The 18,635-nt window shown below is 61.8% G+C and overlaps 1 protein-coding gene across 1 annotated transcript; it reads right to left on the minus strand.

Moving 5' to 3' along the window:
• Positions 1-130: 130 nt before the first annotated feature.
• TMCO6 (transmembrane and coiled-coil domains 6) lies at positions 131-14,331 on the minus strand (the record flags this gene model as incomplete). The annotated part of the gene is made up of 12 exons (XM_054389016.1): positions 14,253-14,331; positions 12,391-12,512; positions 11,583-11,692; positions 10,770-10,950; positions 9,439-9,543; positions 5,512-5,597; positions 4,277-4,393; positions 2,662-2,773; positions 2,091-2,265; positions 1,896-1,990; positions 675-842; positions 131-217 (listed from the first exon to the last, which is right to left on the minus strand). Coding segments are annotated over exons 1-12 (1,437 nt in total), but the record flags the coding sequence as incomplete, so codon positions are not given.
• Positions 14,332-18,635: the final 4,304 nt, after the last annotated feature.

An 18,635-nucleotide genomic window follows, 5' to 3' on the forward strand; every position in this document is an offset into this window, starting at 1 on the left:
CTGGGCAGAGCCCTCACAGGGCTTGGGAGCACGGAGGGAGGGAAGGGAGGGGGAGCTGGCAGGAGGAGGTGGGCAGTGTGGTGTGTCAGGGGCTGGAAGCTCCCAGGGCTGTGCCCAGCATGCCCAGCAGTGCTCTTGCCCTCTCCTGGAGCTCTGAGCTGCTCTGGTGCCGCTCCAGAGCCTGGTGCCCACCTTGCCTGACGAAGTCCTCAGCAGCCTGGGTGAGAGGAGAGGGCTGGCAGCTGGCTGGCTGCCACAGCTGGCCCTGCCTGCCCACAGCCACCACTGCACAGCCCAAGGGGTTCTCCAGAGCCCTGCCAGACACCAAAGGCTCAAGCCCAGGTAGCTGCAGCTGTGCTAAGTGCTGGGTGGGCATGCACAGAGCCTGAAGTGGGCACAACTGCCCCAGAACTGCCCCCAGGACACCCTCAGAGGTCAGTAACAACCTCATTGTGCCCCCAGACCAGTCCTTGGCAATGAGGAGGAGCTCCCCAGAGAGGCAGGGAGGGCTTCCAGCCTTGGCAGCAGCCAAGTGCCCCCTGCAGTAGCTGGGAGCTGGGCACTGGGGTTTGGGGTGGCACTGACTGAAAGCAGGGTCAGGGAGGTGCTGCCCACCCCCATCCCAGCTTCAGGAGCTCCTGCTTGGCCCTGCAGCAGCTACCCCTCACTCCTACCTCTGGCCAGTGCAGGAAGAGGAGGTGCAGCAGCTCCAGGCACTGCCCCACTAGGCTGGGGTCAGGCAGCAGCAGGGTGGGCAGCAGCAGGGGCAGGGCCTGCTGCTGGTGCAGCTGCTGGCAGTAGGCTGGGCCCTTCTCTGCCACGTTGCACAGCACCGTCAGGACCTGCAGGGAGAAGCCAGCAGAGGCTTCAGTGAATGCTGAACACACCCCAGAAACATCCCAGCTCAGCTACCTGATCCTAGTGCAAGGTGCTGGTGAGCTCAGGGACTGCCCAGGGGGGCAAGAAGGGCAGCAGCAGCCTGGGCTGGAGCAGCAATGGTGTGGGCAGCAGGAGCAGGGCAGGGATTGTGCCTCTGGGCTGGGCACTGGGGAGGCCACAGCTGCAGTGCTGGGTTCAGTTCTGGGCTCCTCACTGCAAGAAGGACATTGAGGAGCTGGAGCAGGGCCAGAGAAGGGCAAGAAAGGTGGGGAAGGGTCTGGAGAAGAGGGCTGGGGAGGAGCAGCTGAGGGAGCTGGGGGTGGTTAGTGTAGAGCAGAGGAGGCTGAGGGAGACCTCATTGCTCTCTACAGCTCCTGAGAGGAGGCTGCAGCCAGGTGGGGGTTGGGCTCTGCTCCCAGGTAGTAACTGACAGCACAAGAGGAAATGGCCTCAGGTTGCCACAGGGCAGGTTCAGGTTGGACATGAGGAACAATTTCATCCCCTCGAGGCTTGTCAAGGCCTGTCCCAGGCTGCCCAGGGCAGTCCCCATGCCTGGAGGGGTTTCACAGCTGTGCAGATGTGGTGCTGAGGGCCATGGTTTGGTGGTGCCCTGGCAGTGCTGGGTAAGGATTGGACTCCATGGCCTGAGAGGTCTCTTCCAACCCAAAGGACTCTGTCCCTGCTGCCTGCAGGGGGTGGGTGTGAGATGCCTTCTTGAGGTCCCTTCCAACCCAAACCATTCTCTGTCTCCCTAAGGCTTTGTGGCCTGGCAGGGGATGGCAGCAGCTCCCCAGCCCCTCTGCAGGCCTGGCCCCAGGTGCCATCTGCCCTGGGTCCCCTCTTCTGCTGGGCCCAGCCCTTGTGCAGCGTCAGTGCACAGCTGGTGTCCCCGGGGGGTGGATGGTGACTCCCACAGCAGGAGACCTTCCACCAAGCCTTCCCTCCTGCCCACAGCCAGCCTGCAGCCTCAGCACCCTGCAGGCAGGCCCCAGGGAGCCCAGGAGGGGAGGTCTCACCAGCAGGCTGCCCAGCTGGGAACAGGGCAGCAGCTGCAGCAGGGCTGGCAGCAGGTCCAGGCAGAGCAGAGCAGAGCAGAAGAAGGGCTCCTGAGCTGGGGGGCAGAGAAGGAGCAGCTCAGGGGAAGCCACTGAGAGGCAGGGCAGGGGGCAGGGGGCAGCAGCGAGGGCAGGGCTGGCAGCAGTGGGACTCACCTGTGAGGTTGTTGAGCAGCCAGAGCCCCTCCTGCAGCACGAAGGGCTGCTGGGGCTGGAAGCTCTGCAGCAGCAGGAAGAGAGCCACCAGCAGGCGATGGTCCTGGGGCTGCCCCTCAGCACCACTCTGCTCGGCCAGCAGGCTGCTGAGACACCGCAGCACCGGGGACACCAGCTGGGGACACACGCTCAGTACCATCCGCACCACTCAGCACCACCCCCGGCCCTCAGCACCACCCCCGGCCCTCAGCACCACCCCCGGCCCTCAGCAGCACCCCTGCCCCTCAGCAGCACCCCTGCCCCTCAGCAGCACCCCTGCCCCTCAGCACCACCCCCGGCCTTCAGCACCACCCCCGGCCCTCAGCACCACCCCTGCCCCTCAGCGCCATTCCTGCCCCTCAGCGCCACCCCTGCCCCTCAGCACCACCCCCGGCCCTCAGCACCACCCCCGGCCCTCAGCACCATCCCCTGCCCCTCAGCACCACCCCCGCCCTCAGCACCATCCCCTGCCCCTCAGCGCCACCCCCGGCCCTCAGCCCCCCGCACCCGCCCTGCCCTGCCCCTGTGCTACCAGCTCCAGCCCCTCGGGAGCCTCTGGGGGGAGGTCTGTGGCCAGGTCCAGCAGCAGCTGGCTGAGGACAGGCAGAGCCCCCAGGGCCAGCAGCTCCCTGTTGGCTGTGTGGCTGTAAAGGGGGCAGCAGAAGGCTTTGGGTCGGGAAGGACCTTCAGGAGCATCCAGCCCAACCCTGCTCTCGCTCTGCCAAGGCTGGGGCTGAGCCCTGGCCTCAGCACCACAGCTCTGCCTCTGGGGAACACTTCCAGGGATGGGGACTCAGCCAACCTCCCTGGGCCAGGCCTTAGAACCCTTTCAGGGAAGAATTTTCTTCTGATGTCCAACCTAAACCAGCCCTGGGGCAACTTGAGGACATTTCCTCCTCTCCTGTCACTCACTCCTAGGGAGCAGAGCCCAACCCCCACCTGGCTGCAGCCTCCTCTCAGGAGCTGTAGAGAGCAATGAGGTCTCCCTCAGCCTCCTCTGCTCCACACTAACCACCCCCAGCTCCCTCAGCTGCTCCTCCCCAGCCCTCTTCTCCAGACCCTTTCCCACCTTTGTTGCCCTTCTCTGGCCCTGCTCCAGCTCCTCAATGTCCTTCTTGCAGTGAGGAGCCCAGAACTGAACCCAGCACTCAAGCTGTGGCCTCCCCAGTGCCCAGTCCAGGGGCACAATCCCTGCCCTGCTCCTGCTGCCCACACCATTGCTGCTCCAGCCCAGGCTGCTGCTGCCCTTCTTGCCCTCCTGGGCACCCCCTGAGCTCATCTCCAGCTGCTGGCACCCAGCACCCCCAGGTCTTTCTCTGCCAGGCACTTTCCATCCACCCTGTCCCAGCTTGGAGCCTTCCTGGGGTTGTTGTGCCCCAAGGGCAGGACCCAGCCCTGGGCCTGGTTGAACCTCACCCCTCTGACCTCATCCCCCCCAGCCAGCCTGGCCAGGTCCCTCTGCAGAGCCTCCTGACCCTCCAGCAGATCAACTCCCACCCACCCTGCTGTCAGCAGTCAGCCTGTGAGGATGTCTCAGTCCTCTCATGCAGATGATTGATAAAAACACTGAAGGGAGTGGCCCAGTGCTGAGCACTGGAGGACACCTCTGGTGCTCAGCCACCAGCTGGACTTCACTTGGTTGTTCTTGGTGCCCAGAGAGGGCAATGCTGCAGCCCTTGGCCCACAGCAGGGCCTGGACAGTGGCAGCTCTGTGCTGAGCCACCCCAGGGCCTGCTCCATGGTAGCCCAGCAGCTGGTCCCTGAGCTGAGCAAACAGTGTAACAGCTCAGGACAAACATCTGCTGGAACCATCTGTGAGGGCTTGGGAGCACCTCAGCCCTTCCCTCAGTGCACCCAGAGGCCCTTCTGGGGCAGCTGCTGAAGGAGGTGGCACTGGGAGCAGCCACACCAAGGCAGCAGAGATGGTTGGCAGTTGCCAGCCTGGGCAGGTGTCACTGGGCACAGCCCAAGGCCTGAGGATCCAGGGAGCTCATCTTGGGAAGTGCAGGGAACAGCCCCAGCCCTGGGGAGAGCTCAGAGGACTGGGAGCAGCCTCCCCTGGTGCATCAGCTGGCAGGAAGGTGGCAGTCCTGCAGCCTGCCTGTGCTGGGACACAAAGCAGGATCCAGCCCCCCTCAGGCACTCACCTGCAGGTGATGTAGTGCAGGCACCAAGCAAACTCCACAGCAGCTCCTGCCCCAGCCCCCAGCCCCCCCTGCAGCCTGCAAAGCATCTGCTGGGGCAGGGCAGAGCTCAGCACCAGCCTGCGGAGAAGAGCAGAGTCAGGGCAGGCACACAGGCAGGACAGACAAGGGACAAGGACAGACAGACAAGGGACAAGGACAGACAGACAGGACAGGCAAGGGACAAGGACAGGCAAGGGACAAGGACAGGCAGACAAGGGACAAGGACAGACAGACAAGGGACAAGGACAGGCAAGGGACAAGGACAGACAGACAGGACAGGCAAGGGACAAGGACAGGACAGGACAAGGGACAAGGACAGAGACAAGGGACAAGGACAGACAGACAGGGACAAGGGACAAGGACAGACAGGACAGGCAAGGGACAAGGACAGACAGACAAGGGACAAGGGACAGACAGGGACAAGGGACAAGGACAGAGACAAGGGACAAGGACAGACAGACAGGACAGACAAGGGACAAAGACAGACAGGACAGGCAAGGGACAAGGACAGACAGACAAGGGACAAGGACAGACAGACAGGACAGACAAGGGACAAGGACAGAGAGGCAAGGGACAAGGACAGACAGACAGGACAGACAAGGGACAAGGACAGACAGGACAAGGGACAAGGACAGACAGACAAGGGACAAGGACAGACAGACAGGACAGACAAGGGACAAGGACAGACAGACAGGACAGACAAGGGACAAGGACAGAGAGGCAAGGGACAAGGACAGACAGACAGGACAGACAAGGGACAAGGACAGACAGGACAGGCAAGGGACAAGGACAGGAGCAAGGGACAAGGACAGACAGGACAGACAAGGGACAAAGACAGACAGGACAGGCAAGGGACAAGGACACACAGACAGGACAGGCAAGGGACAAGGACAGACAGACAGGACAGGCAAGGGACAAGGACAGACAGACAGGACAGACAAGGGACAAGGACAGACAGACAGGACAGGCAAGGGACAAGGACAGACAGACAGGACAGACAAGGGACAAAGACAGACAGGACAGGCAAGGGACAAAGACAGACAGACAGGACAGACAAGGGACAAGGACAGACAGACAAGACAGACAAGGGACAAGGACAGACAAGCCCTGGCCACAAGCAGGGGGCTGCTCTGCCCTGTGCTGGGGGCCACAGGCTGCAGAAGCTCCTGGAGCAGGATTCAGAGGCCTGGACTCACGGAATGATCTCCATGGGAGCTTCCTTGGCTTGGAGCAGCTGAGAGAGGACATAGCCCAGACCCTCCAGCACTGCCTCATGGGGGGACTGCAACCAGAGAGAGAGCAAAGCTGACCCTCTGCAGCCAGAGAGAGAGCAAAGCTGACCCTCTGCAGCCAGAGAGAGCAAAGCTGACCCTCTGCAGCCAGAGAGAGCAAAGCTGACCCTCTGCAGCCAGAGAGAGAGCAAAGCTGACCCTCTGCAGCCAGAGAGAGCAAAGCTGACCCTCTGCAACCAGAGAGAGCAAAGCTGACCCTCTGCAGCCAGAGAGAGCAAAGCTGACCCTCTGCAACCAGAGAGAGCAAAGCTGACCCTCTGCAGCCAGAGAGAGCAAAGCTGACCCTCTGCAGCCAGAGAGAGCAAAGCTGACCCTCTGCAGCCAGAGAGAGCAAAGCTGACCCTCTGCAGCCAGAGAGAGCAAAGCTGACCCTCTGCAACCAGAGAGAGCAAAGCTGACCCTCTGCAACCAGAGAGAGAGCAAAGCTGACCCTCTGCAACCAGAGAGAGAGCAAAGCTGACCCTCTGCAACCAGAGAGAGAGCAAAGCTGACCCTCTGCAACCAGAGAGAGAGCAAAGCTGACCCTCTGCAACCAGAGAGAGCAAAGCTGACCCTCTGCAACCAGAGAGAGAGCAAAGCTGACCCTCTGCAGCCAGAGAGAGCAAAGCTGACCCTCTGCAACCAGAGAGAGAGCAAAGCTGACCCTCTGCAGCCAGAGAGAGAGCAAAGCTGACCCTCTGCAGCCAGAGAGAGAGCAAAGCTGACCCTCTGCAACCAGAGAGAGAGCAAAGCTGACCCTCTGCAACCAGAGAGAGAGCAAAGCTGACCCTCTGCAACCAGAGAGAGAGCAAAGCTGACCCTCTGCAACCAGAGAGAGCAAAGCTGACCCTCTGCAACCAGAGAGAGAGCAAAGCTGACCCTCTGCAACCAGAGAGAGCAAAGCTGACCCTCTGCAGCCAGAGAGAGAGCAAAGCTGACCCTCTGCAGCCAGAGAGAGCAAAGCTGACCCTCTGCAACCAGAGAGAGAGCAAAGCTGACCCTCTGCAACCAGAGAGAGAGCAAAGCTGACCCTCTGCAACCAGAGAGAGAGCAAAGCTGACCCTCTGCAACCAGAGAGAGAGCAAAGCTGACCCTCTGCAACCAGAGAGAGAGCAAAGCTGACCCTCTGCAACCAGAGAGAGCAAAGCTGACCCTCTGCAGCCAGAGAGAGCAAAGCTGACCCTCTGCAGCCAGAGAGAGCAAAGCTGACCCTCTGCAGCCAGAGAGAGAGCAAAGCTGACCCTCTGCAACCAGAGAGAGAGCAAAGCTGACCCTCTGCAACCAGAGAGAGCAAAGCTGACCCTCTGCAGCCAGAGAGAGAGCAAAGCTGACCCTCTGCAACCAGAGAGAGCAAAGCTGACCCTCTGCAACCAGAGAGAGAGCAAAGCTGACCCTCTGCAGCCAGAGAGAGCAAAGCTGACCCTCTGCAACCAGAGAGAGAGCAAAGCTGACCCTCTGCAGCCAGAGAGAGAGCAAAGCTGACCCTCTGCAGCCAGAGAGAGAGCAAAGCTGACCCTCTGCAACCAGAGAGAGAGCAAAGCTGACCCTCTGCAACCAGAGAGAGAGCAAAGCTGACCCTCTGCAACCAGAGAGAGAGCAAAGCTGACCCTCTGCAACCAGAGAGAGCAAAGCTGACCCTCTGCAGCCAGAGAGAGAGCAAAGCTGACCCTCTGCAACCAGAGAGAGAGCAAAGCTGACCCTCTGCAACCAGAGAGAGCAAAGCTGACCCTCTGCAGCCAGAGAGAGCAAAGCTGACCTCTGCAACCAGAGAGAGAGCAAAGCTGACCCTCTGCAGCCAGAGAGAGCAAAGCTGACCCTCTGCAACCAGAGAGAGAGCAAAGCTGACCCTCTGCAACCAGAGAGAGCAAAGCTGACCCTCTGCAGCCAGAGAGAGAGCAAAGCTGACCCTCTGCAACCAGAGAGAGAGCAAAGCTGACCCTCTGCAACCAGAGAGAGAGCAAAGCTGACCCTCTGCAGCCAGAGAGCAAAGCTGACCCTCTGCAACCAGAGAGAGAGCAAAGCTGACCCTCTGCAACCAGAGAGAGAGCAAAGCTGACCCTCTGCAACCAGAGAGAGAGCAAAGCTGACCCTCTGCAACCAGAGAGAGAGCAAAGCTGACCCTCTGCAACCAGAGAGAGAGCAAAGCTGACCCTCTGCAGCCAGAGAGAGCAAAGCTGACCCTCTGCAACCAGAGAGAGAGCAAAGCTGACCCTCTGCAGCCAGAGAGAGAGCAAAGCTGACCCTCTGCAACCAGAGAGAGAGCAAAGCTGACCCTCTGCAGCCAGAGAGAGCAAAGCTGACCCTCTGCAACCAGAGAGAGCAAAGCTGACCCTCTGCAACCAGAGAGAGCAAAGCTGACCCTCTGCAACCAGAGAGAGCAAAGCTGACCCTCTGCAGCCAGAGAGAGCAAAGCTGACCCTCTGCAACCAGAGAGAGAGCAAAGCTGACCCTCTGCAGCCAGAGAGAGCAAAGCTGACCCTCTGCAGCCAGAGAGAGAGCAAAGCTGACCCTCTGCAGCCAGAGAGAGCAAAGCTGACCCTCTGCAACCAGAGAGAGAGCAAAGCTGACCCTCTGCAACCAGAGAGTCAAAGCTGACCCTCTGCAGCCAGAGAGAGCAAAGCTGACCCTCTGCAACCAGAGAGAGAGCAAAGCTGACCCTCTGCAGCCAGAGAGAGCAAAGCTGACCCTCTGCAACCAGAGAGAGAGCAAAGCTGACCCTCTGCAGCCAGAGAGAGAGCAAAGCTGACCCTCTGCAACCAGAGAGAGCAAAGCTGACCCTCTGCAGCCAGAGAGAGAGCAAAGCTGACCTCTGCAGCCAGAGAGAGCAAAGCTGACCCTCTGCAGCCAGAGAGAGAGCAAAGCTGACCCTCTGCAGCCAGAGAGAGCAAAGCTGACCCTCTGCAGCCAGAGAGAGCAAAGCTGACCCTCTGCAGCCAGAGAGAGAGCAAAGCTGACCCTCTGCAGCCAGAGAGAGCAAAGCTGACCCTCTGCAACCAGAGAGAGAGCAAAGCTGACCCTCTGCAACCAGAGAGAGAGCAAAGCTGACCCTCTGCAGCCAGAGAGAGAGCAAAGCTGACCCTCTGCAACCAGAGAGAGAGCAAAGCTGACCCTCTGCAGCCAGAGAGAGAGCAAAGCTGACCCTCTGCAGCCAGAGAGAGAGCAAAGCTGACCCTCTGCAGCCAGAGAGAGAGCAAAGCTGACCCTCTGCAACCAGAGAGAGAGCAAAGCTGACCCTCTGCAGCCAGAGAGAGCAAAGCTGACCCTCTGCAGCCAGAGAGAGAGCAAAGCTGACCCTCTGCAACCAGAGAGAGAGCAAAGCTGACCCTCTGCAGCCAGAGAGAGCAAAGCTGACCCTCTGCAACCAGAGAGAGAGCAAAGCTGACCCTCTGCAGCCAGAGAGAGGTTTAGGTTGCAGATGAGGAACAATTTTTGCCCCAGAAGAGGCCTGGAACAGGCTGTCCAGGGCTGTGTTGGGGTCTCTGTCCCTGGAAGGTGCTCAGGACCTGTGGCCATGGCACTTTTGGACATCATTAGGCCATGGTGGGGTTGGGTTGCTGGTTGGACTTCATCTTCAAGGTCTCTTCCAACCCAAAGCATTCTGTGGTTCTGTGATTCCCCTGGATCCTGGAGCCCAAACACAGCAGCAGCACTGCTCTGAGCACTTAGATCTGCAGGTGACAGATCAGCAGAGAGCAGAGAGCAGGGAAGCCCAGGAGATATCCTCAGCCAGCAGGGAACAGCCCCTGCAGCCAGCTGGACCTCAGCAGGCAGCCATTCTGAAGGGTGCAAGCAGAGGTGACCTCTGCCTGGGGCAGGGCAGGAGCAGGGGCAGGGCTGAGCTGCTTCACTCACCTGGATGCAGGAGGCCAGCACTGGGATGATGCCCTGCAGCAGGAGCTGTCTCCTCACAGCCTGGCTCTCCACCACCAGGTTCCCCAGGGTGTACAGACACAGCTCCTGGAACACAGCCCCAGCGAGCAGCTCACTGCCCTGCCTGCCTGCAGGCTGGCACAGGGCTCAGCCCCCCCTGAGCAGGACACAGCTGGCCCCAGAGGTGAGCACAGCTGGATGCTGTTGGGCTCTCCAGCTGCACCAGCTGCAACTTGTCCCTCTGCTGCCTGCCTCAGGCTGGGCTCTGCTCACTTCCACTCTGGGGGTGGCTCAGGCTTTGAGTTCTTGCTCTGGCATTGCCCTGAGACCCTCCAAGCTCCCCAGTGGCCACCTGAGACCAGCCAAGTGCCACTGAGAGGTGACCATCCCCCTGGGGTTGTGCCCAGCTTGTTCCTTAGGTGGGATCCTGTCTGCCTCTCCAAGCAGCCTGCAGCTGTTGGGGCCTCCCAAGCTGGAGCACTGCTTGCTGCATGAAGTGCAGGCCCAGTGGCTGTCCCTGCACTGCTCCCTTCCCTTCTCCAGCACCTTCAGAAGCTCCCAACCTGCACCCAGGGCTTCTGCCTGACCCAGCACACACACACCAAGGGCCACTCGGGCTCAGCCAGAGGTCAGACTCAGATCCAACTACCACAGCCTGCAGGCTCTGCTTGCCCAGACAGAGCTTGGAGCTGAAGAGGAGGAACCCATCACAGATGGGGAGAACCACTGCACCCTGGGCTGTGGCAGGAAGATCTGCCTGGCCTCCTGGGGCTTGGGGTATTTGCTACCTGGAAGGATGGAACCAAGCTCCTTCTGGTGCTGGGATGGGGCAGACTCCACATTACCCCCAAGAAGGTGCTGGAGGCCTGGAGCAGGCTGCCCAAAGAGGTTGTGGAATCTCCTTCTCTGGACAGCTTCCAACCCCCCCTGGGCATTGTGCTCCTGGGCAAGCTGCTGTGGGTGCCCTGCTGGAGCAGGGGCTTGGACTGGATGATCTCCAGAGGTCCCTTCCAGCCTTTCTCTGGGGAGCTTCCAACCCCCCCTGGCCATTGTGCTCCTGGGCACCCCACTGTGGGTGCCCTGCTTCAGCAGAGGGCTTGGGCTGGGTGATCCTGAGGTCCCTGCCCACCCCACCAGGCCAGACAAAGCCTCCCTGCCCTGGGCTGGCACCGGGGACAGCACTGCTCAAGGCTGAAGCTGAGGTCCCCTTGCCAGCAGCCCTCCCCCATGAGCCAGGCTAGGCCAAGAGCAGCCAATAGCTGCCCAAGGCTCACTGGCACAAAGGGCCTGGCAGGTGCCAGCTGTGCCCTCACCGTCAGCTCCAGGCTGTGCCCTGCAAGGTAGGTGAGCAGGTATGGGGTGAGGGGCAGGCAGGCCTCGGCCACGGGGGGGTCTCCACAGGACAGCTCATGCAGGCAGCGGGCAGCCCCCAGCTGCAGCTCCCCCAGGCTGCTGGTGAACAGCCCCACCAGGGTCTGGATGCTGCCATCCAGCCTGCAGGGACACAGAGAGTGCTGCCAGCTCCTGCCAGCCCTGCCCTGCCCAGCCCAGCCCAGTCCAGCCTAGCCCTGCCCTGCCCAGCCCTGCCCTGCCCAGCCCAGCCCTGCCCAGCCCAGCCCAGTCCAGCCCTGCCCAGCCTAGCCCTGCCCTGCCCAGCCCAGCCCTGCTCTGCCCAGCCCTGCCCAGTCCAGCCCTGCCCAGCCCTGCCCTGCCCAGCCCTGCCCAGCCCTGCCCTGCCCAGCCCAGTCCTGCCCAGCCCAGCCCAGCCCTGCCCTGCCCAGCCCTGCCCAGCCCTGCCCTGCCCTGCTCTGCCCAGCCCTGCCCAGCCCTGCCCAGTCCTGCCCAGCCCAGCCCAGCCCTGCTCTGCCCAGCCCTGCCCAGTCCTGCCCAGCCCAGCCCAGCCCAGCCCAACCCAGCCCAGCCCAGCCCAGCCCAGCCCAGCCCAGCCCAGCCCAGCCCTGCCCTGCCCAGCCCAGCCCTGCCCAGCCCAGCCTAGCCCAGCCCAGCCCAGCCCAGCCCTGCTCTGCCCAGCCCTGCCCAGTCCTGCCCAGCCCAGCCCAGCCCTGCCCAGCCCTGCCCAGCCCAGCCCTGCCCAGCCCTGCCCTGCCCAGTCCTGCCCAGCTCACCTGAGGAAGCTCCGCTGGCTCTCCTTGTGCCGCAGGGCATGGCGCAGGCGGCACAGGCAGTGCCTCCTGTCCTCTGAGCCCCTCCGCAGCCCTCGCAGCAGCTCCAGCAGCTGCCCAAGCAGGGAGAGAGGGGGGAAGGGCAAGCAGGGACTCAGGAAAAGGTCACAGAGCACATGGGGTTGGAAGGTCACCCTGTCCACCCTCCCTGCACTCAGCAAGGAACACCTCCGGCCAGAGCAGGCTGCCCAGGGACACATCCAGGCTGAGCTTGGATGTCTCCAGGGATGAGGCCTCAACCCCCTCCCTGGGCAGCCTGTTCAGTGTCTCCCCACCCTCACTGTGCAGAACTTCTCCTGATGTCCAACCCAAGTCTGCCCTGCTCCAGTTCCAAACCATTGTCCCTTGTGCTATCCCCACAGCCCCTTCTGAACAGTCCCTCCCCAGCTTGGAGCCCTTCAGGTACTGGAAGGCTGCTCTGAGATCCCCCTGGAGCCTTCTCTTCTCCAGGCTGAACAGCTCCAACTCTCCCAGCCTGTCCCCACAGGGGAGGTTCTCCAGCCTCCAATCATCTTTGGTGGCCTCCTCTGGACCCCCTCCAGCAGGTCCAGGTCCTTCTGGTGTCAGGGGCCCCAGAGCTGTCCATAGCCCTGCAGGTGAGGTCTCAGCAGAGCAGAGGGGCAGGATCCCCTCCCCCCTTCTCTGGCCACACTGCTTTGGGTGCCCTCCCGAGCCCCCCTCCACCCACGCTCCCCAGGCTGGGGAGCACCGCAGGGCGCCCCAGCACAAAGGGGAACCCCCTGGGCTTCACCTCATCCTCGGAGAGAGGGGCGGGCGTGGGCTCTGCTCCGCCCCGGCCGAGCCCCGCGGCGCTGTGCTCCCGCAGCAGCCTCTTGCTGAGCAGCTGCTCCTGCCGCCGGGCCCTGCGCAGGGCTGCAAGCGCCGCCGGTCACCTCCCGCCGGTCACCCCCCCCCGGTCACCCCCCGCCGGTCACCTCCCTGCCGGTCACCACCTGCCGGCTTAGAAGGCTTCCCCCAAGCCACCCAACAGCCTCCTCCTGCCCACCACCAGCAGCTGCCAGCAGCAGGCACTGCCCGCGCCTGGCCCTGGCACGGTGCACTGTGCTTGAGGTGCGAAGCTACGGCTGGGCACACCGGCATGGCACCAGGGCTGGGGGGCACCAGGGCTGGGGACGTCCAGGGCTGGGGAGTGGGGACCTGCGTGGCCAACACGGGAGGTACCCGAGGATGGTTTGATTTTGGCAGGACCTTGGCAAACCCAAAATGCAGCAAGGGCGGGGTGAGGAAATGGCACCCGGGGCAGAACTCCCGGGCAAAGCTTGTGCCCAGCTTGCCTGAGTGAGCAGGGAGCACACAGGAAGCCACCCACCCCCTGTCCCCTCTGATGCCACTCACCCCCTGTCCCCTCTGATACCACTCACCCCCTGTCCCCTCTGATGCCACTCACCCCCTGTCCCCTGATGCCACTCACCCCGTCCCCTGATGCCACCCACCCCCTGTCCCCTCTGATGCCACTCACCCCCTGTCCCCTCTGATGCCACTCACCCACTGTCCCCTCTGATACCACTCACCCCTGTCCCCTGATGCCACTCACCCCCTGTCCCCTGATGCCACTCACCCCGTCCCCTGATGCCACTCACCCCCTGTCCCTTCTGATACCACTCACCCCCTGTCCCCTGATGCCACTCACCCCTGTCCCCTGATACCACTCACCCCCTGTCCCCTCTGATACCACTCACCCCTGTCCCCTGATACCACTCAGCCCTGTCCCCTCTGATGCCACTCACCCTCTGTCCCCTCTGATGCCACTCACCCCCTGTCCCCTCTGATGCCACTCACCCCTGTCCCCTCTGATGCCACTCACCCCCTGTCCCCTCTGATGCCACTCACCCCGTCCCCTGATGCCACTCATCCCCTGTCCCCTGATACCACTCACCCCCTGTCCCCTGATACCACTCACCCCGTCCCCTGATGCCACTCACCCCCTGTCCCCTCTGTTGCCACTCACCCCCTGTCCCCTGATACCACTCACCCCGTCCCCTGATACCACTCACCCCCTGTCCCCTGATGCCACTCACCCCCTGTCCCCTGATGCCACTCACCCCCCGTCCCCTGATACCACTCACCCCCTGTCCCCTGATACCACTCACCCCCTGTCCCCTGATGCCACTCACCCCCCGTCCCCTGATACCACTCACCCCTGTCCCCTGATACCACTCACCCCCTGTCCCCTCTGTTGCCACTCATCCCCTGTCCCCTGATGCCACTCACCCCCCGTCCCCTGATACCACTCACCCCCGTCCCCTGATACCACTCACCCCCTGTCCCCTGATGCCACTCACCCCCTGTCCCCTCTGTTGCCACTCACCCCCTGTCCCCTGATACCACTCACCCCGTCCCCTGATGCCACTCACCCCCTGTCCCCTGTCGCCACCCATTCCCTGTCCCCTGATGCCAGTCGGGGCCGGGCTCCTGTTCTGGTCCCGCTGCGGGGCAGCGCTGAGGGCCATGGGGGATCCCTGAATGTCCCCAGCACGCTCGGCCCCGGCCGGCCGCGCTGCCCCTTCCCGCCCCGGGGGAGCCTCGCTCCCGGTTCCGGCTCCCGGTTCCCGCTCCCGGTTCCCGCTCCCGGTTCCCGCTCCCGGCGCGAACCTGCCTCCCGCTCCCGCCGCCGGGCCCGCAGCTCCTCCACCCCGCTGGGCCCCGGCCGCTGCCGCCGCCCGCCCCACATGGCGCCGGGGAAGGAGGACGCGGCGGAGGCGGAGGCGGGGGCGGGCCCGGGGCGGGCGGCAGCAGCAGGAGGCGGGCGGGGCGGGGCGGGGCCGGGGCGGGCGGCAGCAGCAGGAGGCCGGGGCGGGCCCGGGCTGGGCCGCAGCGCGGAGGCGTTGCCGGGGCCGCCGCCGCCTGTCCCCGGGGCAGCGCCGGGCAGCGGGCACTGGGCTTCGGTGATCCCCACAGCGAGGGCAGCCCCGCGGGATGGGGCCCGGGCAGACCCCCGCCTCCGCAGCTCCTGGGTCGGAGGCTGTTGGGCCGCGGCTCGGCCTGGCTGCCCCTCACGGCTTCCAGCGCCGGCCCGGGGCCGGGCACGGAGCGCTGGCGGTGCAGGCAGCTCCAGGGGGTCGCCGGTGGCGTTCCCCGGGGCTCAGCGCCGGGCCAGGTCCCTTCCACACCTTCAGCAGTGAGCTGGGGGAGGGGATCCCGGCACCCTCAGGCGGTCTGCGGAGCACACCGAGCTGGGTGGGAGCTGATCTGTGCGTGGATCGGGAAGGTCTGCGGAGGGACCTGGCCGGGCTGCACCCATGGCTGAGGTCAGGGGGAGGAGGTTCTGTGCCAGATTACACCCAGCCCTGGAGGGGGACTGGAAAGAACCCAGCCCCGAGGAGGGCAAAAGAAACCTGATCCACTGGGCAGAGAGAGAGATTGGAGTTCCCCCCGCCCAGGGGAGGGGTCCCCTGGCTCAAAGGTCTGTTCCACTCCCCCTTCCTGCCCAGCAAAGCCTCTTTAAGGAGAACTTTTTCTTACTTCCCTCTTTCCCCTGCACCTTGCCTGACGGACAGAGCTCTCTGCTGCTGCTGCTGCTGCTGCTGCTGCTTCCTGAGGCACCTCCTGCTTTGCCTCCATGCTGCTTCCAGACTTCTGAAGAACTGCATCCAGGCTGCATCCATTTGAATCAGGGGAATCCAGTGCCAGCTGAGCCTGGTTTTGTATATTTTTCTATTTACCCTTTTCCTTAGACCTCTGTAGCTTTCCCTGATACTCAAATGCTAGATCTGTTTTGTTAGAAAATTACCTTTTTACTTCCAAACCCATTCCAGACCATTTCTTTCATGGTTCTACCTCTCCTTTCTCCTGCCGTAGTTGCTTTTACCCTACCAGGAAGAAAGGGAGAGGGGGAGGCAGTCCAAACCTGTTCCATTTGGCCACTTGGACTCTGGGTCAAGCTCAAACCATAAAAGGTTCAACCAAGCCCAGGGCTGGGTGCTGGGTGCTGTGCTTGGGGCACAACAACCCCAGGAAGGCTCCTGGCTGGGGGCAGAGTGGCTGGAAGCTGCCCAGCAGAAATGGATCTGGATGTGTGTATTGGGTTTGGCCAAGCTGGAGTTAATTCTCCAGTGCTGTGTTTTGCAGCAGCAGTTGATAACATAGCAGTGTTTTGGCTACTGTTGAATAAGTACCCAGGCTATGTCTTTTCAATGTTTCCCTGCCCCAAGAGTACATTGAGGGATGGGCAGGATCTTGGGAGGGGACATGGCTGAGCTGGCATACCTGGACTGGCCAAAGAAGTATTCCATGCCATATGACGTCAGCTCAGATATAAGAATGAAGTAAAAGAAGGAAGTGGGGGGATTGGTCCATGGCGTCTATCCTCCCAAGCAACTATCAAGCTTAGAGAGCCCTACTTCCCGAGACCGACCATCGTCCTGCTGATGGGAAGTAGAGACTAACATCTCTCTCTTGCTTCCGCGCGGTCTATTGCTTTTGACTATTATTCTTATTAAATTCGCTTCTATCTTATTATTAGCTTTGGTCAATTTCTTTTTCTTCTTCCTCCCCTCTCCCCCTGTCCATTTAAGAGGGGGAGTGATAGAGCGGCTTTGGTGGGCAGCTGGCCTCCAGGCCTGGGCCAAACCACCACAATGTGCTGAGTGACAGCAGCTGGAGATGAGCTCAGGGGGTGCCCAGACGGGCAAGAAGGGCAGCAGCAGCCTGGGCTGGAGCAGCAATGGTGTGGGCAGCAGGAGCAGGGCAGGGATTGTGCCCCTGGGCTGGGCACTGGGGAGGCCACAGCTGCAGTGCTGGGTTCAGTTTTGGTGGTGCCCTGGCAGTGCTGGGTAAGGATTGGACTCAATGATCCTAAAGGTCTTTTCCAACCAAACCCATAGTAGGAGGACCAGGAGGAGACATTCCTGGGGCAGGGTCTTGGCTGGGCATCCCCTGCCATCCTGGGGGGCATTCAGGGGAGTGTGGCCAGCAGATCCAGGAGGTTCTCCTCCCTTTCTACTCTGCCCTGCTGGGACCTCACCTGGAATACTGCATCCAGTTCTGGGCTCCCCAGTTCAGGAGGGACAGGGATCTGCTGGAGAGAGTCCAAGGGAGGGCTGCAAGGATGCTGAAGGGCCTGGAGCACTGCCTGGGGAGGAGAGGCTGAGAGCCCTGGGGCTGAGAGTCTGGAGAGGAGAAGGCTGAGAGGGATCTGATCAATGTCCATCAATAGCTGAGGGCTGGGGGTCAGGAGGGAGGGGACAGGGACAGGCTCTGCTCAGTTGTGCCCTGGGTTAGGCCAAGGGGCAATGGATGGAAACTGCAGCACAGGAGGTTCCACCTCAACATGAGGAGGAACTTCTTGACTGTGAGAGTCACAGCCCTGGAGCAGGCTGCCCAGAGAGGTTGTGGAGTCTCCTTCTCTGGAGACTTTCAAGACCCCTCTGGATGTGTTCCTGTGTGACCTGTGCTGGATTCTGTGGTCCTGCTCTGGCAGGGAGGTTGGACTCAATGCTCTCCAGAGGTCCCTTCCACCCCCTAACATCCTGTGAGCTGTGATCCTGTCCTGAGGGCACACAGCCAGTCCTGTTGCATGGCTGGGGCCAGCAGGGCTGCCTGGCTGGGTCACAGGGAGCACACAGAGACCCTTTTAGGTGCTGTGAACCTCTGTGGTGCTGCCAATTGTCCCAGCACTGGCTCCAGGGATGGGGTGCAGGACCTGCACACAGGGACACAGACACAAGTGTGCTTGGTGGGGGAAAACCAAGCAGAGGATGGACCCTGCTGACTTTGCAGGGCTGGAGCCAGCAGCTCCTGCTCCTTCCTGAGCTGAGCTGTGTTTGGTGAAGCTCCACGAGCTCAGAGTTTTACCAGGGACATGAGGCAACAGGGCTTGCATCTTCCACAGTGGTAGGAGGAGGAAGTCATCAGCAAAAAGATGGCTCCAAAACCACTTCTTATTTCACAGCAGGATGTGGCTGCCCCCTGAGGAGACACAGGAGCTTCATCTTCAGCAAAAGGCAGCTGCTGGGCAGCAGTTCAAAAGTCCCAGGCACAGGCAGAGCTCTCTAGCTGCCCAGAAGCAGGAGTGAGGAGAACTCAGCAAGGCTTCTATCATCCCACCAAAAACCTTGTCCAGGCCTGGCCCAGCTGCCCAGGGCAGTGGTGCAGTCCCCACCCCTGGAGGGGTTTCAGAGCCCTGGAGGTGTAGTGCTGAGGGCCATGGCTCAGTGGTGACCTGGTTGGACTTGGTGACCTCAAAGATCTCTTCCAACCAAAGTGATTCTGTGACTCTGAGGTGCCCAGGACCAGCCCAAACAAATTTTTGCTCCCAGATGCTGTGAGCTTGCTGTTTCTCAGAGCCCAGAGGGTGCTGAGCACCAGGCAGGAGGCAATGCAGAAGGCTGTGGCACTGGCACACCCTGGCACCCAGAGCATTCCCAGCTGCCTGTGGCCCAGGCAGGATGGGGACAGGACCCATTCCCAGCTGCCAAGTGTGCAGCTCTGTGCTGGGTGGGACTCATTCTGAGATTGTACTCATTCTGAGTGCAATCACACAGAACCTACAGGATGGTCAAGGGATCAGGCCCAGACAGCATGGATTCAGGAAGGGCAGGTCCTGCCTGACCAACCTGATCTGCTTTTATGATCAGGTTACCACCTGGTGGATGTGGGGCAGGCTGTGGATGCAGTCTGCCTGGACTTCAGCACAGCCTTTGACACCATCTGCCACAAGAAGCTCCTGGCAAAGCTGGCAGCTCATGGTTTGGAGAGATTCATTCTGAAATGGGTCAAGAACTGGCTGGAGGGCTGGGCCCAGAGGGTGGTGGTGAATGGTGCCACTGCCAGCTGGTGGCCAGTCACTAGTGGTGTCCCCCAGGGATCAGTGCTGGGCCCCATCCTGTTCAATATCTTTATTGATGATCTGGATGAGGGGATGGAGTCCATCATCAGTAAGTTTGCAGATGACACCAATTAGGAGCAGGAGTTGAGCTGTTGGAGGCTAGGAGGGCTCTGCAGAGGGACCTGGCCAGGCTGGCTGGGTGGGCAGAG

Source organism: Indicator indicator, chromosome 18, assembly GCF_027791375.1.
Source record: "Indicator indicator isolate 239-I01 chromosome 18, UM_Iind_1.1, whole genome shotgun sequence".
NCBI classification, from domain to species: domain Eukaryota; kingdom Metazoa; phylum Chordata; class Aves; order Piciformes; family Indicatoridae; genus Indicator; species Indicator indicator.